Raw genomic sequence first — 26,852 nt, 5'->3', positions numbered from 1 at the left:
TTATTGAAATGTGTTTGCAGCTCCGGGGCTTCTTCTGGTTGGATATTATTCAGATCCTGTACCTGTTCACCCAGTTTCCAAGCCCCGCAGTGGGCGGGCAGTCGGGGTACAGCCTTCCCGTAGTTTCTGAATCTCCCGATCCGATGTCTGTTCCCCTTAACCCAGGCCTGTCACCGGGAAGAAGCCCCGGAACTGCAAACGTGGGATATGGAGATTGTAATTTGGAATTGCAGCTTTCACTGGGTGGATCAGAAGCTTCCCCTCTCTCCCCATGCCGATCCCCAGAAAATGCTGGTAGGCCATGCCTTGACTGCCCGCCCGCCACGGGACTCAAAATCTGGGTGAATGGCTTCAGGATCCGAATAAGGTCCAACCGGCACTATACCTCCTGCAAATGATGCCATTGCTTTTCTGCGCATGCGCAGATGGGTATCGGTGGCCATCTTGTGTTGACAGGAGACAGTGTTTTTGGAAATGAGAGAAATGTCAAAATCTCCATTGAATTAACATTTTTGATGTTAAACACATACTCTAAGAGTTAAGCTGATCTTAGCCAGCACAACTCGAGCTCATAGTGAATGGGTAGACTGTTTTACATTCTACCCGACTGTCTTTTCCATTGCCGTCACGGTGCCTGGGAAGGTGGGGGGGGGGGGGGGGGGGGGGGGGAGAGAGAGAGAGAGAGAGAGAGAGAGAGAGAGAGAGAGAGAGAAAGTAGCCACATTGTCTGCTCCTGGTCACTATCCAGTGTCCCTGCTGGAAACAGAGGGTGTCTGACAGTCAAGTGAGGAAAAAGAAAGGACTTGTATCTGATCCCCCACACAGGGGAATAGCACACTGGCACTCACTGTGAAACAGTCTCTGTCTGAGGAGTCAGCACCTTCAGCAAAGGAAGAGAGGAAGTTTGAGGAAATCATGTTTCTTTGTCCTGTTTTACAGAAGGATTGCACAGTACTACACCAGAGAATGCAGAGAAGATAGACACCGCAGATAGACCCTGAACATCACCTAAGGAACAACTGCACAACTGTGGGAAGACATCCAGCCCCTTCACAGCATTGCTCAACACAGAGAAGGTTGGGTAGTGAAACCATTATCTGGAAATTGGTCGGGTCAGGGGGGCTTTGACATATCATCAGATCTGAAACTGGTCAGTGGTGTGAAGCCTTCCATCAGAACCAACCTTTCTGAAGGTTCAGCTGTGGGTGATTGGTCAGGGTGAGGCTGGGAAGAAGTGTGAGTGGGCTCCAAGTGTGGTGAGTGCTTCAGTCATTCATTGAACCTCATGAACCACTGACTCATTCCTACAGGTGAGAAGCTGTTCAAGTGTGAGGTGTATGAGGAGAGCACCTCAACCTCATAAGACCTCCTAACACACATGGTGCAACTGTAACAACCACTGTTAACACAAGGACAGCTACATGAACAAGGAACGATTCAAGTGTGAGGTTTGTGATAAAGTCTTCACACAGTTAAGGAGCCTCCAGCTACATCAGACCATCCACACAGGAGAGAAACGATTCAAGTGTGAGTTTTGCGATAAAGCTTTTGTGACATCTTCAAGGCTCCTGAGACACCAGAGTATTCACACAGGAGAGAAACCATTCACGTGTGAGGTGTGTGACAAATCATTCTCGCAGTCATCATATCTCCGTATACACCAACGTATTCACAGTGGGGAGAAACCATTCACATGTGAGGTGTGTGCCAAATCATTCTCGGATTCATCAAACTTCCGCACACACCAACGCATTCACACGGGGGAGAGACCGTTCAAATGTGAGGTTTGTGACAAAGCCTTCACGCGGTTATCGCATCTCCTGGAGCATCAGAGGATCCACACCGGGGAGAAGCCATTCACATGCGAGGTGTGTGACAAATCATTCTCAGATTTATCAAGCCTCCGTGGCCATGAACGCATTCACACAGGGGAAAAACCATTCACATGTGAGGTGTGCGAAAAATCATTCTCATTTTCATCGAGCCTCCGCACACACCAACGTATTCACACAGGAGAGAGACCATTCAAGTGTGAGGTGTGCGGCAAAGCCTTCCCGCGATTGTCGAAGCTCCTGATCCATAGGAGGATTCACACAGGGGAAAAACCATTCACATGCGAGGTGTGTGACAAATCATTCTCTGATTCATCGAGCTTCCGTTGCCACAAACGCATTCACACTGGGGAGAGGCCATTCAAGTGTGAGGCGTGTGGCAAAGCCTTCACACGGTTATCAAAGCTTCTGGCCCATCAGAGGCTCCACGCAGGGGAGAAACCATTCACATGCGAGGTGTGTGACAAATCATTCTCACAGTCTCAGACCCTCTGCGCACACCAACATATTCACACGGAAGTAACTGTTCAAGTGTGAGGTATCAGACAAATCCTTCACAAAGTTTTTGAAGCTCCTGGTCTATCAGACAGTGCACACAGGGGAGAAACCATTGAAGTGTGGGGTGTGAGATAATTCATTCTTACAGTCATCTGAACTCCTGCTCCATCAGAGGATCCACACAAGGGTGCAATCATTCAAGTGTGAGGTTTTCGACAATGCTTTCTGGACATCTTCTATGTGAGATATCAATGTGAGTTCTGTAAGAAATCCTTCACACAATTGTTAGACCTCCTGGGACATCAGCGAACCCACAGGAACTACCCAGCCAAGTTTTAGCCAATCTGTCATCAGGGTGTGAAGCTTTGTGCAAACTCACTGCAAAGGATGTTCAGTGGTATTGAGGCACAGAACAAGAAGCAGCTTTCACATCAAACAACTAGTGACAACAACACCAGTGCTGAGGTATGATGATGTCAATGATGAGGTCACCCTGCAGTGAGATGCCAGTGAAACAGGACTTGGAGCAACTCTCATGCAGCAAGGACAACCAGTTGTGTTTGTATCCAGAACGTTAACACAATTGAGAAAGAGAGCCTGGCTAATATCTTTCCTTATGAGCATTTCAGCCAGTACCTGTTTGGGAGCAAGAAAGTGCTATTAGAATCTGACCATAAGCCATTTCAAAACATCTTTCTCAAACCCTTTCCATCTGCTCCAAAGCGTTTGCAAAGAATGTTACTTCATTTGCAGAGATATCATTTGGAAGTGAAGACCTGAAAACTCTAAAGGTTATATGTGCAATGCGTATGTAGCGACAGACAAAATTGGAACAAACTAAGAACAAAGAACAAGGGTTTTTTTGATCAAGTGTGTGATAGTTTTTTTTTGGACTGTTTATGTGGAGTAACTTGCAAACAAAAAGGGGATGTCTGGATAAACCCCTTTGTGTACTGTCGCTTCCCATATTAATGTGATCTCTGATGTCATCAAATGTAAATCAAGGTTTGAGGGCACTTGTCATTTTACCACCAGATGGAACATTGTTTAAGATTCAAATGGTTCCAGATATGAACAACATGAGTTTCCTGAAGCTTTGGAAACTGACCGGTGAAACAGAGCCGACTTTGAGCAGCAGATCAGGTGGGGACTTAAACTTGTCATTGTCCCATCTGAATAAAACCTCAGTTATTGCAGTTGCTGTCTTAGTTTCCCCTGGCAAGCATTTGACAGAGATTTTTGGTGTGAGAATAGCATTCTTCATCCTCAGAGGCTTTCAAACTGACAACATCAGTGTGGGACGTGTAGCCTTGGATCTGTTTGACAGCAGATCAGAAGAGGAAGACCCACAACATCCAAGGCAGTGATAATGTGCAGTGGTGGGATCAGCACATGGACAGGGTAGAGGGGCACAGGAGAGAGGGAGCACAGGAGGGAGGGGGCACACGAGAGGGGGGCACAGGAGAGAGGCACAGGAGGGACAGGCACAGGAAAGAGAGGGGACACGAGAGAGAGAGAGGCAACACAGGAGGGAGGGGACACAGAAGAGTGGGAACACAGGAGATGGGTTGTCCTGCCGTGACTGCAGGAGTGACTTGGGGAATGACTCAGGGACTGGGGAGTGACTTGAAGAGTGATCCTCACTCCTCACCAGACCTATCTACCGGCCTCTCGGCCCTCACCTGTTGCAACATCCCTTTCCTCTGCCTCTCACCCTTTGCCTAACCCTTTGATAATAATGGACAGTCCCCCAGACACAGCACATCTCGTGATGGGGGTACACTATAGCCCAGCCAGCTTTATAATAGGGAGAGAGTCCTCCAGACACAGCACATTTAGTGGTAGAAGGGTGCACTGCAGACTAATATCACAGGAATATCAAGGATTGTCAGACAGTAGATGGTTATTGGACGGAGGTCTTGAGGCACAGTGAGGAGCGACCCTGCCTCTGAGCCAGAAGCTCTGGGTTCAAGTTCCACTCCAAGGCTTCATAGCCAAGGAAGCTGTGTTCATAACACAACCAAACAGGTTGAAAATGAACTTGTAAATCCTTCCAACACACGGCAATTGCAGGTGGTAAAGGTGGGAGAGATTCCTGGTCAGCCATGTAATGGACAGAAATTGGAACCTTTGCCATCACAGCCATAGCTCCAGACTACAACATGCATGTAAACGTGAATGTTGCCACAGCAATTCAGACCCATTAATGACTTGGATGTGGGGACCAAATGTAACATGTCTGAGTTTGCTGATGGTACAAAACTTGGTGGGAATGTGAGTTGTCAGGAGGATGCAAACAGGTCTCAAGGGGATTTAGACAGACTAAGTGAATAGACAAGAACATGGCAGCTGTAATATAATGTAGAAAAAATGTGAAGTTATCTATTTTGGTCGTAAAGACAGAAACAGAGTGTTTCTTAAATGGGAATAGATTGGGAAATGTTGATCTCCAAAGAGACCTGGATGTCCTTGTTCATAAGCCACTGAAGCCAACAGGCTGGTGCAACAAGCAATTAGGAAGGCAAATGGGATGTTGGCCTTTATTTCAAGGGGATTTGAGTACAGGAGTAAGGAAATCTCACTGCATTTGTATAAAGCCTTGGGGAGACCACACCTGGAGTATTGTGTGTAATTTTGGGCTCCTTACCCAAAGAAGGATATACTGGCCATAGAGGGAGTGCAACGAAGGTTCACCAAACTAATCCCTATGAGGCAGGATTGTCCAAGAGGAAAAACTGAGGAGACTGGGCCTGTATTCTCTAGAGTTTAGAAGAATGACAGATGATCTCATTGAAGCATTCAAAATTCTTAGAGGGCTCAACAGGGTAGATACAGGAAGGATATTTTGGGGGTCTAGAACCAGAAGACACAGTCTCAGAGTAAGGGGCAGGCCATTTAGGCCTGAGATAAGGAGAAATTTCTTCACTCAGAGGGTGGTGAATTTTTGGAATTCTCTGCCCCAGAGGGACGTGGAGATGCAGTCATTGAGTATGTTCAAAGCAGAGGTTGATAGATTTTTAAATACCAATGACATCAAGGGATATGAGAATAGTGCGGGAAGATGGTATTGAGTTAGATCAGCCATGATTGAGTTAAAGGGTGCAGTAGGCTCGAAGGGCTGAATGGCCTACTCCTGCTCTCAGGGGTGCTACTTCGACAGCTGGTGTGGATCAGATCAGTGCCAACAGCACAGGGTTCGATCTCCGTTTCAGCTGGGGTGGATTCGGGAACTGCCTCTTTGCCATTCCTGTGGTGGAGCTCATGGCAATGTGGATTGGACCTGCCTTTGGGCAAAGAATTCAAGAAGAAGATGGTTGTTCTGGAGTGTGGCTCTATTTGAGTCAGTGGGATTTAGGATGTTTGGGTTTTTGCTTGATATGGGGATCCTCTATCAGTAACGAGTCTGTAGGTTGTTCCTCACTCCTGGAATCTACCCACATTTCTCCATCAGTTTCACTTCTCCTGACACCAGGGACTTTACCACCTTTCATAGCTTCAGGAACCCAGACACAAAGACAACACTGACATCTGCAGCTCTAACTAGTTACCACTTTAATTCAAATCAAACTTTTAGGCTGCCAGTTTACAGAGCAAAAAACATTCTGTACACAGCCTTGGGACTGAATCTAATACAACAGAAATATTATAAGTTATTGTCAGCCGTGGCTTAGTTAGCACTCTCTTCTCTGAGTCAGAAGGTTGTGGATTCAACACTGAGGCTGACACACCAGTGCAGTACTGAGGGAGTGCTGCACTGTCAGACATATCATCTTCCAGATCAGTTAAACTAGGACTCCATCTGCCCTCTCAGGTGAATGTAAAAAATCCCAAGACACAACCTCATTGGAGACCAGGGCAGTTATCCATGATGTCGATAAGGATCCCTCAATCAACATCACCAAAAACAGATCAACTGGTCAATATCGCATTGCTGTTTGTGGCAGCTTGCTGTGCACAAATTGCTGCCACATTTCTTACATTACAATAGTGACTACACTTCAAAAAGTATTTCATTGGCTGTAAAGTGTTTTTGGATGCCTTGAGTTTGTGAACGACGATATACAACTGCAATTCTTTCTTTCTTAGGGAAACATTATGCTTCCTGTGAACTGAAAATTATAAACCCACTGATGGAGCCGAAACGTCAACTGTGTTCCTCTCCGCATATGCTGTCAGACCTGCTGAGTTTTTCCAGGTATTTTTATTTTTGTTTTGGATTTCCAGCATCTGCAGTTTTTTGCTTTTATGATGGAGAAAGTATACCAGCCCACAGTGACATTAACCAATCTATTGCGTACAGGACTCTTACTGTAGGCTTCTAAGTGTTTCAGTGAATAGGAACACACCATGCTGACAAATCAGGTAGTTTGGGTTAAGTTTAAAAACATGTATTTACTGAGAGTTATAAATCTATACAGAAGATTGATGAAACAGCAGACAGACAACAATACAATATTCAGATCACACCAAACCTTGAATCAACCAAAATAATAAAGCATTTGAAAGAGACTCAAGACCTTTGCCAAAATATGAAATGAGTCTTGGAAGGGTGTAAGGTGAACATATCACACCATTATTACTTTGAGGTACAATGGGCTGAGGGAACTCAGGTCTGTAGAGATTCATTCCCACTCCTTCACCATACTCAGGATTGTAGTCCTCCCAGACAGGAGAGTACAAACATTACCCATGTTATTAGTCAAACACCTGCCACCTGAAGAGGATCTATCTATAATTCACATCACCAACAAAATCAGGGTCCAATTCTACCCCACACCCACCCCTGAGAGCTGGCTCATTTTACTAATGCTCACATCAGGGGAAGATTTCTCAGAATACCACAGAGGTTTCTTTAAAATCCACCATGGATTTTATAGAATTTCAGTGCAGAAACAGGCCACTCAGCTCAAAAGGCCCATGCTGTTATTTATGCTTCACATGGGCCCCCTCTTACCCCTCATCATCTCACCCTATCAGCATATCCTTCTGTTCCTTTCTCACGTGCTTATCTAGTTTCCAGCAAAAAGAGGGCAGAGAAGTATGGTGCGTGGTAATGAATCATTCCCAAAGCACTCCCGCAGTCACACAGTGACGATCCGAACACAGGATCACTCACGGAGCACAGCGTCATTTGCCGAACCACAGTCAGTCCCTGAGCACTGTGTCAATCTTCCTTCTCCCTCCTGTCCCACTGTCCCTCCCTCCTATGTCCCTATCTGCTGTGCATGTGCTGATTCCACCACTGCACATCATCACTGCCTTGAATGCTGTGAGTCTTCACCTTCTGATCTGTCCAACACATCCCACACTGATGTCAGTTTGAAAGCCTCCGAGGATGAAGAATGCTATTCCCACGCTAGAAATCTCTGTCAAACGTTTACCGGGGGAACTGAGACAGCAGCTGCAATAAGTGAGGTTTTATTCAGATGAGACAATGACAAGTTTAAATCCCCACCTGATCTGCTGCTCAAAGTCACCTCCGTTTCACTGGTCAGTTTCCCAAGCTTCAGGAAACTCACGTTGCTGCAGTATTTATTTGGATTGGCTGTGAGAGACGTCAATCAGAGAGCCCACCCACTCTGCCCACTGTCTCCTCTTCCTCAGCTGGTTCACTTCCTATAGGGAGTGAAAACCAAGTGAGGAGATAGTGAGTGAAGGACCAGAATTTATAATAATTGCATCACATAATATCCACACTAATGTTCAGGCAGTCTGACTATCCTGCGGGGAATCAGGTGTGGAAATGCCCCTAATGCTGTGTGAGAAGATCCAACTGAGAGAGCTGTTTACTCAGTGCTTTGTGCTGAACTGTTTGATTGGAGCTGTGTGTTGGATATTGAGTGTGTTTGTTGGAAGCATTTCCCTTCTGATTTACAGGCTGAGTTTTGTTGATGGGTCATTACTGAATATGAGAAGGTGAGGTGTAATTATCTGGGAGGTGCAGAGTGTCTGAGGATTCTTACTGATTTCCCATTGTTGAGTTGTGCGTGTGTGTTGGGAGCTGGTTATTATCCTATGGACTGTGAATGGTCAGTTCTGTCTGTGCATTGGGATCTGGATGTTTCCTGTCTCTTCAAATCCCTCCAGGACTCCCCAACCCCCCTATCTCTGTAACCTCCTCAAAAAAGAAACAAAAGAAAGACTTTCATTTATATAGAGCCTTTCACAGTCACCAGATGTCCCAAAGCTCTTTACAGCCAATTAAGTACTTTTGAAGTGTGGTCACTGTTGTAATGTGAGAAACGTGGCAGCGAATGTGCGCACAAGAAGTTCCCACAAAATGTTGGTCAGGACACCAGGGATAACTTCCCTGTTCTTCAAAATAGTGCCATGGGATCTTCTACATCCACCTTAGAGAGAGCAGAAGGGGCCTCGTTTGAGATCTCATCTGAAGGACGGCATCTCTGACTGTGCAGCACTGCCACACTCCTTTTGTGTTGTACCATTCTATGATTCTGTATGATTCTATGAAGGGTTCTCCGTTACCATCTCTGGCTCTCACTGTCATCTCCCTATGTTGGTCAGGAATAGGGACACTTGCAAAGGGAGAGCTGCAAGCTCCACTCACAGGAGAGAGCAGTAACATCCTGCCTTAGCTCATCTGCTGCTGAAACCCTCATCCATACCTTTGTAGGCTCTTGACTCAACTATTCCAATGCTCTCCTGGCTGCTGTCAAATCTGGCACTGTAAACTTGAGCCCCTCCAAAACTCTGCTGCCCATGTCCGAACTAACACCAAGACCCATTCACCAATCACCCCTGTGCTCGCTGATCTACATTCAGGTATATGGAATGCTGTGGGTTTTTTTCAAAGTATTCATGGGATGTGGGCTTCGTTGGCTGGGCCAGCATTTATTGCCCATTCCCAGTTGCCCTTGAGAAGGTGGTGGTGAACTTTGGCAGTCCAAGTGGTGTAGGTACATCCACAGGAAGGGAGTTAGGAAGTGAAGAGACTGGGTGTTTCTCAAAAGCCTGGGCTTGGATTTGATAGTTTTGCCCAGTGCTGAGACTGATAGCTGAATTTGGGATGTGCAGTCTGAGCGAGTGCAATGTATCTAATTTCCCAGTATAAACCAAAACCCTTAAATCAGCTACACTGAAGCAATCTTTTCCTTAGCTTCTAGTACTTCCTGCCCAGTGTGTTTTCTTCAAATAATTTGGGAAAACAAGGGGAGAAATTTCAAAACCTTCATTGAATTAACATTTCCTGCGAGTGTTTTTTACATTAAATACAAACTCTAAGGATAAAACTGGTTTTCACCAGCATAACTAAAGCCCATATTGAATTGATAGCCTGCTTTACACTCTGCCCGACTGTCTTTTCCATTGTTCTCACTGTGCCTGAGAAGATGGGGGGCTGGGCGGAGGAAAGAAAGTAGCCACATTGTCTGCTCCTGGTCACTATCCAATGTCCCTGCTGGAAACAGAGGGTGTGTGACAGTCAGATGAGGAAAAAGAAAGGACTTGTATCTGATTCCCCCACACAGGGGAATAGCAGACTGGCACTCACTGTGGAACAGTCTCTAACTGAAGAGTCAGCCAAGGAGAGGGATTTCGAGTAAAACATGTTTCCTTTTCCTGCTTTACAGAGGGATTGCAACGTACTACACCAGAGAATACAGAGAGGATAGACACCGCAGATAGATCCTGGCCATGACCCATGGAACAACTTTGGGAAGACATCCAGTCCCTTCACAGTATTGCTCAGCACAGAGGTTGGGCAGTGTAACCATCATCTGGAAATTGGTCAGGTCAGGGGAGCTTTGACATATCATCAGATCTGAAACTGGTCAATGGTGTGGAGCCTTCCATCAGAACCAACCTTTCTGAACATTCAGCTGTGTGCGATCAGTCAGGATGAGGCTGGGAAGAAGTGTGAGTGGGCTCCAAGTGTGGTGAGAGCTTCAATTATTCATCGAGCCTCATGAACCACTGACTCATTCCGACAGGTGAGAGGCTGTTGAAGCGTGAGGTGTGAGAGGAGGGCTCCACAGGCCGATAAGAACTCCGAATATGCAAGGTGCATCTCTTGTTAACACAAGAGCAACTCCATGGAAGAGAAACTATTGAAGTGTGAGGTGTGCAATCGAGGCTTGTGCAATATCAATGCATCCACACTGAGAAGAAGCCATTCAAGTGTTAGGTGTGTGAGAAATCATTCTCAGAATCATCGCACCTCCACAGACACCAACAAATTCACACTGGGGAGAAACTGTTCACTTGCAAAGTGTGTAACAAGTCGTTCTCGCATTCCTTGACCTTCTGTACACACCATGCCTTCACACTGGGGAGAAGCCATTCAAGTGTGAGGTGTGTGACAAGAGCTTTGCAGGATCATCAGCCCTGCTGAAACATTGGTACATTCACACTGCAGCAAAACTATACACGTGTGAAGTGAGTGACAGATTATTCTCAGATTCATCGTCCCTCTGAGCACATCAACCGATTCACATGAGAGAAACCTTTCCCATGCGAGGTGTGTGACAAATACTTCTTGAGGTCATCGGAGCTCCTGTTCCATCAGAGGATCTACACAGGGGAGTGAGTCTTTAATTGTGAGCTTAGCGTGGGAAAGCTGTGCTCTAACTGCAAGAAGCTGAACCACTTTGCACACATGCACTTCATCAGATCAAAGAAGAAATTGTAAATCACATCCTTGGACCAGCTAAAATGATTTTGTTGAAAGAAGGAATGAGTTGTTGGTACAAAAAGAAGTTATTTTGAAGTTGTTATCTCAAAACGAGAATTTAAAATGTTTGAGTCTGGATAATTAACTTAGAAATGAGGATGTGCCTACAGCTAAAGAAGAAGGAGACAATTTAACTATGGACTTAACTGAGACATTCTTTGTAGAATTTAAAGATGAGAAATCTAAAGACATGGAGACCAGTGAGATTCAAAAGCTGAAATCAGCAGAGACTGTTTTAAACAAAAACAAGACTGAGTTTGAAAATTTACCTGTGAATAAGAATGAAAAATCTCCTTTTGCAGTAGGAACTCTGGTCAATAAATATTGTAAGAAGAAAACTATCAGAAAACATCACAAAAAGTAATATTTTACATCTTAAATTGGCCATGGAATTGAGCAGGTAGCTGATGAGGTGGTGAAGTTGATTGGACAATGGGAGGATGATTATTGTGTGTATTGCATGTGGTCTGATAATTGTTAAGATTTATAACATATTGTAAGTTGTAATATTCTACACGGTGTAAATGAAAACACATCAACTGGTGACACATTTTCATTTTCTTCAGGTGGGGAGTGTTGTGAATCCTTAGTTCATGGTTCATATTTCTTAGAATATAATTTTTAGTTTTAGGAATATAAGTTTTAGATTGTGGGTTAAAAAGGTCAGAATAGAGAGAGCAATAAAACAGCAGGTGGGCTTACATACCTGGAGAGCTGGAGACGTGATGTCTGCACACCTTGCAGTAAAGACAGTCCAGAGAGATTGTTTTGATTTGGAAGTTAGAGCTAAATTAGTTTAAAAACATTGTGAACCCTGGTAGGTTCAGCACAAAGAAGAAATTGTAAATAAGGCACAATTAATTTAAAGGTCAGTTTGAGGACAGCCCAGAGCAGGCTACATCCTCACGGAGATGGATGGAGCTTAGGAAGGCTCTCTGGTTTCAATTTATCTGGGAGTTTTCTAGGAGAGATTTTAGTCACAGTTTGGACCTCGTGGTTTGCAGCTCATTGAGAGAAGTTAGCTAAAATAAATGACAGTTAGACAGACCTGCACTGTAAGCAGAGTAAAACACTAACATCATCATTGACCACATGAAAGACGAGTGAGGCTTATTCTCAGTAGAATTTTGTGAGGAACAGAAGCTGGAAGATTAAGGTTAAGGACTTCTCCTCAGGGTTGGAGAGTAACTTGGAATGGGAGGGGAAGCATCCATTAGTCATGGTGGATGTGGGTACCAATGACATAAATAGGACCAGCAAAGAGTTCTGCTGATCCCTGTACACAGCACAGGGAGCATCAAGGAAACTGACTGAGCACAGTGCCTGGCACACAACACAGAGGGCAGCAGGGAAACTGACTGAGCACAGTGCCTGGTACACAGTGCAGAGGGCAGCAGCAGAAACTCACTGAGCAGAGTCTTGTTATTAGAATGTTTATGAAATATTTACATTTTTAATATGCTGTAACAGGTGATTTGTCTCTAATTTTGGAACTGGACAATTCCATTTAATGTTAAAAGTTAATAATTGGAGATCGTAACAAATCTTCTCTGTTTAAATCTGTCCTAGTGTTGTTAGACTCTCCATCTGGGAGGGGGACCAGACCATAGGGCATGAGGTGGGTTCATTGTGTATGTGCCCGTAAGTTGTTATCTGTCAGACCTGCCCTGTTCAAGTATCGCCTCCTGTGGAAGTTCAGCTTCCCTCAGCTCCAATTTCTGATGCTCAACATTCACCTCATCCGGTTCCTCTCCCAGGATGTCCCACTCCATTCACCTCTCCCAGTTCCGCTCCTGGATTGTCCCAGTCCAGACCTTGTTTGAGTGCTATTATTCAGCATGCAGAACGCTAGGATGATTGTGACTATTCTCTCTCTCTGGGGAATATTGTGATCCAGCCCCAGCCACAGGAGGAAGGGATGGACCTGGTCCCTGATCACCTCCTCCTCAATCCTCTACATCTCACTTTACCTTTTTTATCTCTCCTCCTCCAGCATTATAAAGATGAGAGGGATAGAGGGAAAATTGACCATTTTAAACTCTATCATTAGATGAAAACAGAAAGCAGAAACTCCTTACAATATTACTGAGTATTATTAACTATTCCTCCTGTCTATGTGACACAAACTATTATCTGTGGGCCTGAAATAATTGCTGACCTCATCATGTAGACTGGAGTCATGGATATGACTGAGTGTTGGTGCCTGAACACCCAAAAACCCTGAGTATAATTTGAAGAGCCGCCTCAAACAGGCGGAATCAGCAGAAACTCGCCACTCTCATTATTCCCATCTGGGGCCGTGGTCATTTCTGTGGTTGGTACCAGCATCCTGGATGATGATTCATAAACCAGTGTTAAAGATCAAAAAAGTTCCGTTGAGGGCTGATGTAACTTACATTTAAATTTCTTGATACAGTCAATTTCAGTTGGATTACGCGAGTAAAACCGACACAAACTTGTGTAAACTCTTGTCCACAACCTGTGTGCTTGAAGTTGTTGCATATTTGTCAAGGAATTTTACTAAGGCAAACATTAAAAAAATTGTATGAGACCAATTGAAGCTAGTTTATTTAAGGGTGGTACATTTTGATCGTCATCAGTGCAGTATGTAAATCTACAGGATAATTTCTTCATTCATTTTACAACATTGTGTTTCAATAAACCAGGGTGACTTTGGAGCAATGTTTCTACTGACAGTCCAGGACCTCAGGAATTATTTGTAAGGCCCTGACAACAACTTTAACACATGCTCATGGAATAATCAAGTAACTCACCTCCTGACTCCCCAAAATCTGTCCAAAATCTACAAGGAATAGATCTGGAGTGTGATGGAACACTATCTGCTTGTCTGGATAAGTGCAGCTTCAATAATATTCAAGAACCTCGATACCATCCAGGGCCGAACAGCTCACTTGATTGGCACACCATCCATCACTGATGCAAAGTAGCAGCCGTGTGTACCATCAACAAGATGCACTGCAGGAACTCACCAAGTCTCCTTAGGCAGCACCTTCCAAACCCACAACCGCTACCATAAAGAATGAAAAGGGCAGCAGACACATGGGAACACCACCACCTGCAAGTTCCCCTCAAAGCCATCCTGATTTGGAACTATATTGCCTTTCCTTCACTGTCACTGGGTCAAAATCTAGAACTCCCTTCATAATGGCACTGTGGGTGTACCTACACCATATGGACTGCAACGATTCAAGAAGGCAGCTCACCACCACCTTCTCAAGGGCAATTAGGATTGGGCAATAAATACTGGCCTAGCCAGCGACATTCAAATTCCCATGAACAAACATAATCCATCTGGAGTTGGACTTCAACTCACAACCTTGTCTTCTGAGTCAGATGGTTGTGGGTTCAAGTCCCACTCCAGAACTAATCATGGCTGACACTCCAGTGCAGTACTGAGGGGTGGAAGAGATTAAAGAGATAGGGAGGGGAGAGGCCATGGAGGGATTTGAAAAGCTCAAAAACCTCACTGAAACTAACACTGAGCTTTCCTGGGAAGTGTGGGCTATTCCTCGAGTTTTATTCCTGACAGACTGTTAGAACTGTGCTTAAACAATAGAACTTTCATGAGTGAATGAAAGCAGAATAGTTAATTAGCAGTACTGATTGAAGATAATCCCTTAAGATGTCCATTCCAGCTGACACCAGGGACTTTACCACCTTTCACAGCTTCAGGAACCAGACACAAAGACAACACTGACACCTGCAGCTCTAACTAGTTACGACTTTAAATCAAATCAAACTTGCAGGCTGCCAATTTACAGGTGGGAAAGCATTTTGTACACAGCCTTGGGACTTAACCCCTTAGAAACTGAATCTAATACAACAGAAATATTATAAGTTATTGTCAGCCGTGACTGAGTTAGCTCTCTCGTCTCTGAGTCAGTAGGTTGTGGGTTCAAGTCTCACTCTGCCAGAGACTTGAGCACTGAGGCTGACACTCGAGTGCAGTACTGAGGCAGTGCTGCACTGTCACCCACTCAGGTGAATGTAAAAGATCCCATGACACTACGTTACAGAAAAGCAGGTGAGTTATCCGTGGTGCCAATATGAATCCCAGAAACAACATCACAAAAACAGATTATCTGATCATTATCACATTGCTATTTGTGGGAGCTTGCTGTGCACAAATTGGCTGCCACTTTTGCTTAATTACAACAGTGACCACCCATCAATAAGAACTTTATTGGTTGTAAAGTGCTTTCAGCACAAAGTTTATTAAAGTTGTTCATTCTTTCTCAGGGAAATGTTCTGCTTCCTGTGAACGAGAAATTATAAACACATTGATGGAAAAAGTATACCAGCCCACAGTGACATTGACCAATATATTGTGTACAGAACTTATTGTAGCCTCCTGACTGTTTCAGTGAATAGGAACACACCGTGCTGACAAATCAGCTGGTTTGGGTGAGGCTAAACAAATGAATTTATTGTGAGTTATAAATCTACACAGAAGATTGATAAAACATCAGACAAACATCAACACAATATTCAATTTTCAGCTTACACCAAACTTTGAATTAACCAAAATAACAAAGCATTTGAAAATTACCAACTAAAGCAGGGTCCGATTCTCCCTCATACTCACTCCTGAGAGCTGGATCACTTTACCAGCACATGGGGCACAGCATTAAAATTCGAGCTAGGTTTTTCGGGGAAGATGTCAGGAAATAACAGGAAGGCGGGTAGTACAGGACTCCCTAAATGTATCTCACTCTCCAACCAGTATTCAGTTCTGAATACTGATAAAAGTGATGGTTGATCTGGGGAGAGCAACCAGAGCCAAGTCCATGGCACCACAGCTGGATCAGCGGTATAGGGGGCACAAAGAAGACTGAAAGAGCAATATTGATAGGAGATTCAATAATTAGGGGAACAGACAGGCATTTCTGCAGCTGCAGATGTGAATCCGGGATGGTATGAAGCCTCCCTGATTCCAGGGTCAACAGCTGCAGAGCACCCTGAGGGGAGGGAGGGTGAACAGCCAGGAGTCTTGGTTCATATCGGTAGCAACAACACAGGTCGAAAGAGGGATGTGGTCCTGCAGTCAGAATTTAGGAGGCTTGGTAAGAAATCGGCAAACAGGACCTATCTTCTGGTAACACGCATAGTGTTATAGAAATAAGGTACAGCAGATGAATGTGTGGCTGGAGAGAAAGAGCAGGATGGAGGGCTTTAGATTCCTGGGACATTGGGATCAGTTCTGGGGGAGATGGGACCTGTACAGACCAGGCGGGTTACACCTAAACAGAACCCTGATGAATTTCCTTGCGGGCGGTTTGCTGGTTGTATAGGGGGGGTTTAATCTAACTTGGCAGAGGAATGGAAACCAGGAAGTCAGATTAGAGAGGAATGCCAATGTACACAGAGTATTGGGAGAGACAGATAGCACTACAGTAGTAGGTGAGGTCAGAGTAAGGGGGGAAAGGAACAAAGTCTATGTGAATGTGCAGATTGTATTAAATAATATTGGTGAGTTGCCGGCGCAGATTGCCATGTGGAAATATATTGTGGCTCAAAGGAGGGTGGAACTGGGCATTAAATATTCCTGGATACAAGCTATTCAGGAAAGAGAGGGAAGGAAGGAAAGGAGGAGGGGTGGCAGTATTGATTATGCAGAACATTGAAATGCTGGAAAGAGAGATAGGATGTCCCAGAGGGTCAAGGACAGAATCTATTTGGCTCAAGGTAGGGAAAAAAAAGGTGTAATCAGTGTGGTCCATAGGCCACAAACTAGTGCGAAAGATGTAGAGGAACAAATTTGCAAAGAAATTACAGAGAGGTGCAAGAATTATAGATTAGTTACAATGGGAGACTTTGATTATCTGAATACTGACAGGAATAGTGGTGATGCAAAGGACAGAGTTCCTAGAGTGTGTTCGGGAGAATTTTCCATTGCAGTATGATTCCACTCCAATGAGAAAGGAGTCAGTGCTGGATCTGGTTCTTGGGAATAAAAGGTCCAAGTGGATCAAGTGTCAGTGGGAGAACATTTATGGACAGTGATCATTGTATCATATGGTTTAAGTTGGCTATGGAAAAGGACAAGGAACAATCCAGATTAAGGATAATTAACTAGGGAAAGTCAACTTCAATGGGGTAAGACTGGATCTGACCCAGATAAACTGGAATCAAAGGTTGGCAGGAAAAACAGTAACTGAACAATGGGCTGTCTTTGAAGAGGAGATAGATCAGGTAGAGTCAAAGGATATTCCCACAAAGGGGAAAGATAGGGCAAACAAATCCAGAGTTCCCTGGATGACAAACGAGATAGAGATTAAAATTAAGAAGAAAAAGTATGCTTGTGACTGATGTCAGGTGGATAATACAACAGAGAGCCAGGCTGAAGATAGAAGGCTCAGATGGGAATTGAAAAACCAGTTAAGAGATGGAAAGAGAGAGTATGAGAAGATTCTGGAAGCTAATGTAAAAGGGTGTCATGAAGAGATGTTAATGTCTATAATGTTATTGGAAACTACTGTTAAATTGGAATTGTGGTAGGGTCTGTATCTGTGTGTGTGGCTTAACTGCAGTCAGATAGTCTGGGTACTTTGATGTATAGTCGTTTGAGATGTTAATTGGGTAAACAGCAATAAGGATAAAAGGAAAAGAGTACATTTGCATTTGTTGAATAAACCATTCAAAAGAATGGATAAAATCTGTACCTAGCTGACAGATGCCAAGCAATGTGTTTATATTACTAATAATATTGGTGGAATGAAAGGATTATTGTTAGGAGAGGTAAAATTTAAAAAACCTAATAATACAATGGAAAATTTACATTCAACGACAGGTATAAACAGAAAGGAGTTTTGTGTGTGCAGGGCAGAGACATTTAAGATCTAACCAGCCTGTAAGCCTACAACTCTGTCTGCAAAGGAACCACATTGCAAGGAACCTCATTTTGAATTCGTAAGGTCAACTGTGCTTTGCCTGGTGTCTGTTTAAAGTCTATAGGTTATTGTTGCCTTGGTGAAGATTTACCTGGGAGTGATTAATTTGGGGATTTGTTTAAAAGTTATTATGGTAGTAATCTGTAGACATGTGTTTGTGTTTAATTTGTTGTTAAATTAATAAATGTTTAATTTAGTTTTATATAAAAAAACCTCTTGAGGTCAGTGGTTTTATTCCTGAATTCAGAGCTGCATCTCAAACATACCAAATGAAAATAAAGGTTATGACAGTTATTCAAGTTTCCCACTGGGATTTAAACAACTCAGCCTTTATCAATTGCTGTCATAACAAGGGAATCCAAAAGTCTTCTATAGGCATATAAATAGTAAAAGGATGGTAAAAGGAGGAGTGGGGCCAATTAGGGCCAATAAGGGGATTTCTGCATGGAGGAAAGGGGTGTGGCTGAGGTATTTCACGAATACTTTGCATTGTCTTTACCAAAGAAGAACATGCTGCCCAGGTCACAGTGAAAGAGGAGGCAGTTCAGACATTTGAAAAGTTTGAAATTGATAAGGAGGAGGTATTGGATAGGCTGCCTGTACTGAAGTTGATAAGGCACCAGGATTGGAAGTGGGAGCCCAAATTGCGGAGCTACTGGCCATAATTTTCCAATTTTCTGTAACTGATGGGTGATGACAGAGTACTGGACAATTGAAGATGTTACACCCTTGTTCAAAAAAAGGTGTAAAGAGTAGCTCAGCAACAAAAGGCTAGTCGGTTTAACCACAGAAGTGCGGAAATGTATAGAAATGATAATTTAGGACAAAATTAATAATCACACGGACAAATGTTGGTTAAGTAAGGAAAGCCAGCTTAAGTTTGTTAAGGGTAAATCATGTTTAACTAACTAGCTTGAGTTTATTGATGAAGTAACAGAGAGGGTTGATGAGGGTAATGTTGTTGATGTGGTCTACATGGACTTCTAAAAGGCATTTGATAAAGTGCTGCACACAGATTGTAAGCAAAGTTAGAGCTCATGAAATAGGGACAATAGCAACATGGATATAAAATTGGCTGAGTGACAGGGAACAGAGTCATGGATAATGGATGTTTTTTGGACTGGAGGAAGGTTTGTTGAGTTCCCCAGGCATCAGTGTTAGGACCCCAGCTCTTCCTGATACCTATTAATGGCCAAGACCTTGGTGTACAGGGCACAATGTCAAAATTTTCACACAATACAAAACTTGGAAATATTGTAAACTATGAGGAGGATGGTGAAGAACTTCAAAAGGTTGGTGGCAAGGGCAGATAAGTGGCAGATGAAATTTAATGCAGAGAAGTGTGGTGAAGTACTTTAATAGGAAGAACACAGAGAGACAATATAAAATAAAGGGTACAATTCTAAAAGGGGATGCAGGAGCAGAGGGACCTGGGGGTATATGTGCAAAATCATTGAAGGTGGCAGGACAGGTTGAGAGAGCAGTTAATAAGCATACAACATCCTGGGCAGAGAGTACAAAAGCAAGGAAGTTACGTTAAACCTGTATAAAACACTGGTTCAGACTCAACTTAAGTATTGCATCCAGTTATGGGCACCACAAATTAGGAAAGATGTGAAGGCAATAGAGAGTGTGCAGAAAAGATTCATGAGAATGGTTCCAGGGATGACGATCTTCAGTTATATAGATACATTGGAGAAGCTGGGTCTGTTCCCCTTGAAGAGAAGGTTGAGAGGAGATTTGATAGAAATATTAAAAATCATGAGGGGTCTGGACAGAACAGAATAGGTGAAAACTGTTCCCATTGGCAGAAGGGTTGAAAACCAGAGAGCACAGATTTAGGGTAATTGGCAAACGAAGAAATGGAAACATGAGGAAAAACTTTTCACGCAGTGAATTGTTAGGATCTGGAATACACTGCCTGAGAATGTGGTGGAGGCAAGTTCAATGGTTCAATCGAGAATTCAAGAGGGAATTGTATTATCTAAAAAGGAAGAATGTGCTATGGGGAGAATGCTGGGAAGTGGTACTAGATGTGAAGACTTGGTCACACTCCTCACGCCTGAAAGGTTCTTCCCTTTTGTGATTCCTCTGATATCTCAGGAGGCTCGAAGACACCACGAAATCTTTAACATAAATTTTACACTTGAAGGCTGTCCTTGTGTTAACCTTAGGTATAAAGAGATCTTTAGAATTCCCTCCTTAAACCTCTCTGCATCTTTATCTTTCTCCCCTCCTTTAGGGCCCTCCTTAAATTCCACCTCTTTGACCACATTTCTGGTCATCCCCTTCTCTGTCTTGGTGTTAATTTTTCGCTGATTACATCTCTATGAAACATTTTGGGATGTTTGACAATATTAAAGTGCTCTATAAATACAAGCTCTTGTCCTCTCACATTCCTTCAAATCATCAAGGTACTGACCTGGAGTACAGACTGTGGACATTGATTGGCCTCTAGTGCTCTGTTCGAGTGGTCAATCAGTACATGTACCCAAGACAGTGAATGTTGTAAGACAATGGAGACTGTCACAGGCGAGACACATCCTGCCCTCCCCCTGACTTCCCATCTGGAGTCACTGATGAGGAGCAGGATTCCTGGCTGATTCTCCCCCTCCAGAGACCAAAGATGCTGAGGCTAACTGAAGTACTTCCATTACTATCATGGGAATTGCTCCTCCCCCCGGGTTCTTGTGCTGGTAGATCAGAAGCTGAAGCCTTTCAAACCACTGGGTATCTGATTGCCTTCTTGTTCAGAGTGAGAGTCTATGAGTGATTTGTGCTTGATACTGCACTGAGTGGGTGAGTTTATACAGGAGCTTCTATGCATATTAATGTCTTCTTTTGGTGATTAGCGGTCTGGTTAAAGATTAAATTGGCCTTCTTGAAGCAATTGGACTGATGGTGGGGGAGGTTTGAGACAGACACTGTTGAGACAGACAATGCTTTGGAACAACAGCTCCCTTGTGTGAGCACTAGAGGTTAAACAACACAGACAACTGTCACTGTTGCAGAAGATGGTGACCCGGCTCCAAGAGCTTGTGGAGATGTCAGTGTATGGCGAGAGACGGGGAGTAGGTGAAACAATCCCGGCATTGGTCACATTCGACGGGTTTGTCTCCTGTGTGGGTTCGCTGATTTTCTAAGAGGTCTGACAACTATGTGAAGGCTTTATCACAGAACTCACACTGAAAAGGTTTCTTCCCTGTGTGAGTGTGTTGATGGACCAGCAGATACTTTGACTATGTGAAAGCCATGTCACACACCTCACACCTGAATGGTTTCTCTCCTGTGTGAATCCACTGCTGCTCAGGAGGTGTGAAGATCTCAGTAGAACTTCCTCATAAATCTCACACTTAAAGGGTTACTCCCCCGTGTGGATCCTCTGATGGACCAGGAGCATCGACAAGCGTCTGAAGGCTTTGTCACACAGCTCACAGATGAATGGTTTCTCCCCTGTGTGAATGCGTTGGTGGTCATGGAGGGTTGATGACCGCGAGAATGATTTGTTGCACACTTTGCACGTGAATGGTTTCTCACCTGTGTGAGTGCGCCGGTGTGCAGTGAGGTTCGCTAACTGTGAGAATGATTTGTTGCATACATCACATGTGAACGGTTTCTCTCCTGTGTGAATGCGTTGGTGTGCACGGAGAGTCGACGAATCCGAGAATGATTTGCTGCACACCTCACAAGTGAACGGTTTCTCCCCAGTGTGAATCCGTCGGTGTTGCACAAGCGTCGATGACTGTGTGAAGGCTCGGTCGCAGACCTCACACTTGAAAAGTTTTTCCCCTGTGTGAATCCTCTGGTGGCTCAGGAGATGGGAGTATTGTGTGAAAGCCACCTCACAAATCTTACACCTGAAGGGTTTCTCCCCTCTGTGAATGCTCTGGTGTCTCAGGAGCCTTGTAGATGTTGCAAAAGCTTTATCACAAACCTCACACTTGAAGGGTTTCTCCCCTGTGTGGACTGCCCGATGGCGCATGAGGTTCGACAAATGCGTGAAGGCTTTATCACACACACCACACGTGAATGGTTTCTCCCCTGTGTGAATACGCCGGTGACAGCGGAAGATTGATGACTGCGAGAAGGATTTGTCACACACCTCACATGTGAATGGCTTCTCCCCAGTGTGAATGCGTCGGTGTTCCACAAGCGTCAATGAACGTGTGAAGGTTTGGTCGCACACCTCACATTTGAATGGTTTCTCCTCCATGAAGCTCCACTTATGCAACAGGTGGGACTAGAGACGCACCTTGTCTATTAGGAGTCCTTATGAGCCGATGGAACCCTCCTCACACACCTCACAGCCTCTCACCTGTAGCAATGAGTCAGTGGCTCATGAGACTTGATGAATGATTGAAGCTCTCACCACACTTGCAGCCGCTTACACTTCTTCCCAGCCTCACCCTGACTGACTGCTCACAGCCGAACCGTCAGAAAGGTTGGTTCTGATGGAAGGCTCCACGCCACTGACCAGTTTCAGATACCCTGACCCAACTGATTTCCAGATGATGGCTTCACTGTGTTAAGCAATACTGTGAAGGGACTGGATGTCTTCCCACAGTTCTTCCTTGCGTGATGGTCAGGATCTATCTGCGGTGTCTATCCTCTCTGTATTCTGCGGTGTAGTATGGTGCAATCCTTCTGTAAAACAGGAAAATGAAACATGATTTCCTCAGACTCCCTCTCCTCCTTTGCTGAAGGGGCTGACTCCTCAGTTAGCGACTGTTCCACAGTGTCAGTCTGCTATTCCCCTGTGTGAGGGATCAGATACAAGTCCTTTCTTTTTCCTCACTTGACTGTCACACACCCTGTTTCCAGCAGGGACACTGGATAGTGACCAGGAGTAGACAACGTGGCTACTTTCTTTCCTCCGTCCAGCCCCCAATCTTCCGAATTGCCATGAGGGCAATGGAAGAGACAGTCGGACGGAGTGTAAAACGGGCTATCGATTAACTTTGAGCTGGAGACGTGCTGGTGAAGACCAGTTTTACTCTGAGAGTATGTGTTTAATATGAAAAACACTCAGGAGCAATCTTAATTCAATTGAGATTTTGAAATTTCTCCCCTTGTTTTCCAAAATTATTTGAAGAAAACACACCGGACAGAAATTACTAGAAGCTAAGGAAAATGCTGCTTTGTGTAGCTGATTGAAGGGTTCTGGTTTATCCTGGGAAATTAGATACACTGCACTCACTCAGACTGCACATCCCAAATTCAGCTATCAGCCACAGCACTGGGCAAAACTATCAAATCCAAGCCCAGGCTTTTGGGAAAGACCAAGGCCTTCAGGTAAAATCTTTAAAGAAGGCATTAAAAGACATTTCAATAAAAGTGTCTCCAGGTATGACAGCCAAATTGCTATGGTGCTGGATTAACAATCCAGAGATTGTGAGTTCAAATCTAACCATGAAAATTTACATACATAGAATTACAGTGCAGAAACAGGCCATTCAGCCCAATTGGTCCATGCTGGAGTTCATGCTTCACTCCAGACTCCACTCAACCCTCTTCATCTCACCCTATCAGCATACCCTTCTGTTCCATTCTCCCTCATGTGCTTATCTAGTTTCCCCTTAAAGAAGTTTATGACATTCACCTCAACCATTCCAAGTTGTGAAACTAAATTTAATAAATTTTCGAATTTGTTGAATAGAATCAAAATAAAAACATGAAAACTTTCAGACTGTCCTAAAAACCCAAATAATGTCCTTCAAGGAAGGGAACCTGCGACAACTGCCTGGTCTGGTCTACATGTGACTCCAGTCCCACACAAGATAGTTGACTTTGAACTGCCCTCTAAAGTGGCTGAGCAAACAATAATTAACAATCACTACAAAGTCTAATAATAAGGGGAAAATCAGATAGATCCGGACAATCCTGGCATTGTGTCAGAATAAGATTAAAGTGATCTCAGCCCAGTGAAATTTGTGAAGTCTCTCTTACCAAGGTCTGAGAACATGTAAACAAATAAGGAGAGCTGCCCCACAGACTGGTCGAGTAGCAGTGATACTCACTGAATCGTATCAATCTGGAAACATCCCAGAATCCGCCGGCATCATCCCTGGGTATGTCCCTTATCACTGGCAGGTGGAGAAATCTCAATATTGACTACTTGGAGTCTCATGGCTTCAGGTCAAACAAGTTCAAGGAAAACTACCACTTCCCTCCCAACTGATGAATGAGTACTTCACCATGCCAATCATCAGTAGGGAAGTAGACTAAGGACAGATCCCAAAACTGGGTATCCTTGAGGCGCAGTGAGCCACCAGCAGCAGCAGGATTGTATTCCACCACAATATCACAGCCCAGCACAGCTCTCATTCCATGATTTTCATCAAACCAGTAGGTGGGCATGTCAGGAGCAGCACTGCATATACATTAGACTCCAGGTTTGCACCTAGTGAAGGTTACTATTGAATCTGCATCCACCATCCTACCAGATAGTGCAGTCCAAATCCTAACCACACATTGTGTAGAAAGGTTTTGCATTAAGTTGCCTCTGATTCTTTTGCCAATCATCTTTTCTCTATAACCTCTACTTATTGATCCTTCTGCCAATGGAAACAATTTCTCTTTAAACCCTTCATGATTTTAAACATCTTTAACAAATCTCCTCTTAGCCTTCTCTGCTCTAAGGGAAACAATCCCAGCTTCTCCAGCCTATCCATGTAACTGTAATCCCTCAATCCTGGAACCATTCTAGTAAATCTTTTGTACCCTACCCTCTCCAAAATTAAGAGATAGGGTGGTGGGAAGTATTGGAGGGATTTGAAAAGACAGGAAACACCCAGGTCCAAACACACACACACATACAGAACTGAACATTCAGAGTCCACAAGTTGATAACTAGCTCCCAACACACACACAGAACTCAACAATAGGAAATCAGTAAGAATCCTCAGACACTCTGCACCTCCCAGATAATTACACCTCACCTTCTCATATTCAGTAATGACCCATCAACAAAACTCAGCCTGTAAATCAGAAGGGAAATGCTTCCATTAAACACACTCAATATCCAACACACAGCTCCAGTCAAACAGTTCAGCACAAAGCATCCAGTAAACAGCTCTCTCAGCTGGATCTTCTCACACAGCATAAGGGCCATTTCCACACCTGATTCCCCACAGGATAGTCAGACTGCCTGAACATTAGTGTGGATATTATGTGATGTAATTATTATAAATTCTGCTCCTTCACTCACCGTCAGTCCCTACAGGAAGTGAACCAGTTGTGGAAGAGGAAGAGGAGAGAATGGGCAGAGTGGGTGGGCTCTCTGATTGACATCTCTCACAGCCAATCCAAATATTTCTGGAGTAACATGAGTTTCCTGAAGCTTGGGAAATTGACCAGTGAAACGGAGGCGACTTTGAGCAGCAGATCAGGTGGGGATTTAAACTTGTCATTGTCTCATCTGAATAAAACTTCACTTATTGCAGCTGCTGTCTCAGTTCCCCTGGCAAACATTTGACAGAGATTTCTAGTGTGAGAATAGCATTCTTCATCCTTGGAGGCTTTCAAACTGACATCAGTATGGGATGTGTAGCCTCGGATGTGTTTGACAGCAGACCAGAAGAGGAGGACCCACAACATCCAAGGTGCAATAGTGGGTCAACACATGGATTGGAGGGAGGGACACAGGAGAGAAGCAGGCAGGAGAGAGGAACTTGGGAGAGAGAGAGAGAGAAAGGCAGGGACATAGGAGAGGGGGCAGAGGAGACATGAGAGAGGGGTAGAGCGGCGAGAGAGGCACAAGAGGGAGGGGCACAGCACACAGGATCCCTGGAAAAAGAGACACAGGGGAGCAAACAGAAAGGAGAAACGACTAACTCTGTGATTTGGGGAGCGACTGTGACCCAGAGATTGACCCTGTGACTGGGGGAGTGACTGTGAGTCGCAGATTCACTCTGTGACAGGGGGAGTGACTGTGAGTTGCAGATTCACTCTGTGACTCGGGGAGTAACTGTGACTCAGAGATTGACTCAGTGACTCGGGGAGTGACTGTGACTCGGAGACTGACTATGACCGGGGGAGTGACTGTGACTTGAAGACTGACTCTGTGACTGGGGGAACGATTGTGAGTCAGAGATTGACATTGCAACTGGTGGAGTGATTGTGAGTCGGCGATTGACTCTGACAGGGGGAGTAACTGTGACTCAGTGATTGACTCTGTGACTCGTGGAGTAACTGTGACTCGGAGATTGTCTCTGTAACTGGGGCAGTGATTGTGAGTCAGAGATTGACACTGCGACTGGGGGAGTAATTGTGAGTCGGAGGTTGACTCTGTAATTGGGGCAGTTACTGTGACTCAGAGATTGATTCTGTGACTAGGGGAGTAACTGTGACTTGGAGATTGTCTCTCTGACTGTGGGAGTAGCTGTGAGTTCCATATTTACTCTGTGACTGGGAACGTGACTATAATCCGGAGACTGACTCTTTGACTGGGGGAGTAAGTGTGACTCGGAGATTGACTCAGCGACTGGGGGATTGATTGTGAGTCGGAGATTGACTCAACGACTGGGGGATTGATTGTGAGTCGGAGATTGACTGTGGGAGTGACTGTGATTCAGAGATTGACTCTGACTGGGGGAGTGACTGACTCGGAGATTGACTCTGACTGGTGGAGTGATTGTGAGCCGGAGTTTGACTCTGTGACTGGGGGGAGTAACTGTGATTCAGATTTTGACTCGATAACTGGGGGAGTAATTGTGAGTTTCAGATTCACTCTATGACTGGGGGAGTAACTGTGAGTCAGAGATTGACTCTGACTGGGGGAGTGACTGTGAGTTGCAGATTCACTCTGTGACTGGGGGAGTGACTGTGACTCAGAGATTGACTCTGTGACCAGGGGAGCAATCTGATTCAGCGATTGACTCTGTGATTGGGGAAGTGACCATGACTTGGAGATTGACTCGGTGA

The 26,852-nt window shown here is 44.4% G+C and overlaps 2 protein-coding genes and 1 pseudogene across 6 annotated transcripts in view; 1 reads left to right on the top strand and 2 right to left on the bottom strand.

Annotated features, from left to right (window-relative positions):
• The window catches only part of LOC121291930 (zinc finger protein 431-like), a 30,132-nt gene extending 16,558 nt beyond the window's left edge, over positions 1–13,574 (top strand). For 3 of the 5 annotated variants that reach the window (XM_041213612.1, XM_041213614.1, XM_041213615.1), the window contains 3 exons: positions 940–3,473; positions 6,417–6,525; positions 9,920–13,574. In XM_041213612.1, the coding sequence (XP_041069546.1) occupies positions 1,422–2,369 (948 nt within the window). In that variant the 5' untranslated portion in view covers positions 940–1,421 and the 3' untranslated portion in view covers positions 2,370–3,473; positions 6,417–6,525; positions 9,920–13,574. The remainder of the gene's footprint in view (positions 1–939; positions 3,474–6,416; positions 6,526–9,919) is intronic. The other 2 variants (XR_005946120.1, XM_041213613.1) reach the window with 2 other exon arrangements.
• The window catches only part of LOC121291937 (zinc finger protein 91-like), a 299,051-nt gene that overhangs the window by 128,914 nt on the left and 143,285 nt on the right, over positions 1–26,852 (bottom strand). The window lies entirely within an intron of this gene.
• Positions 19,501–26,852, bottom strand: part of LOC121291232 — a 44,727-nt pseudogene continuing 37,375 nt past the window's right edge.

The sequence above is a fragment of the Carcharodon carcharias genome, chromosome 19, assembly GCF_017639515.1.
Source record: "Carcharodon carcharias isolate sCarCar2 chromosome 19, sCarCar2.pri, whole genome shotgun sequence".
NCBI classification, from domain to species: domain Eukaryota; kingdom Metazoa; phylum Chordata; class Chondrichthyes; order Lamniformes; family Lamnidae; genus Carcharodon; species Carcharodon carcharias.
This window is presented reverse-complemented; position numbering and strand designations above follow the sequence as displayed.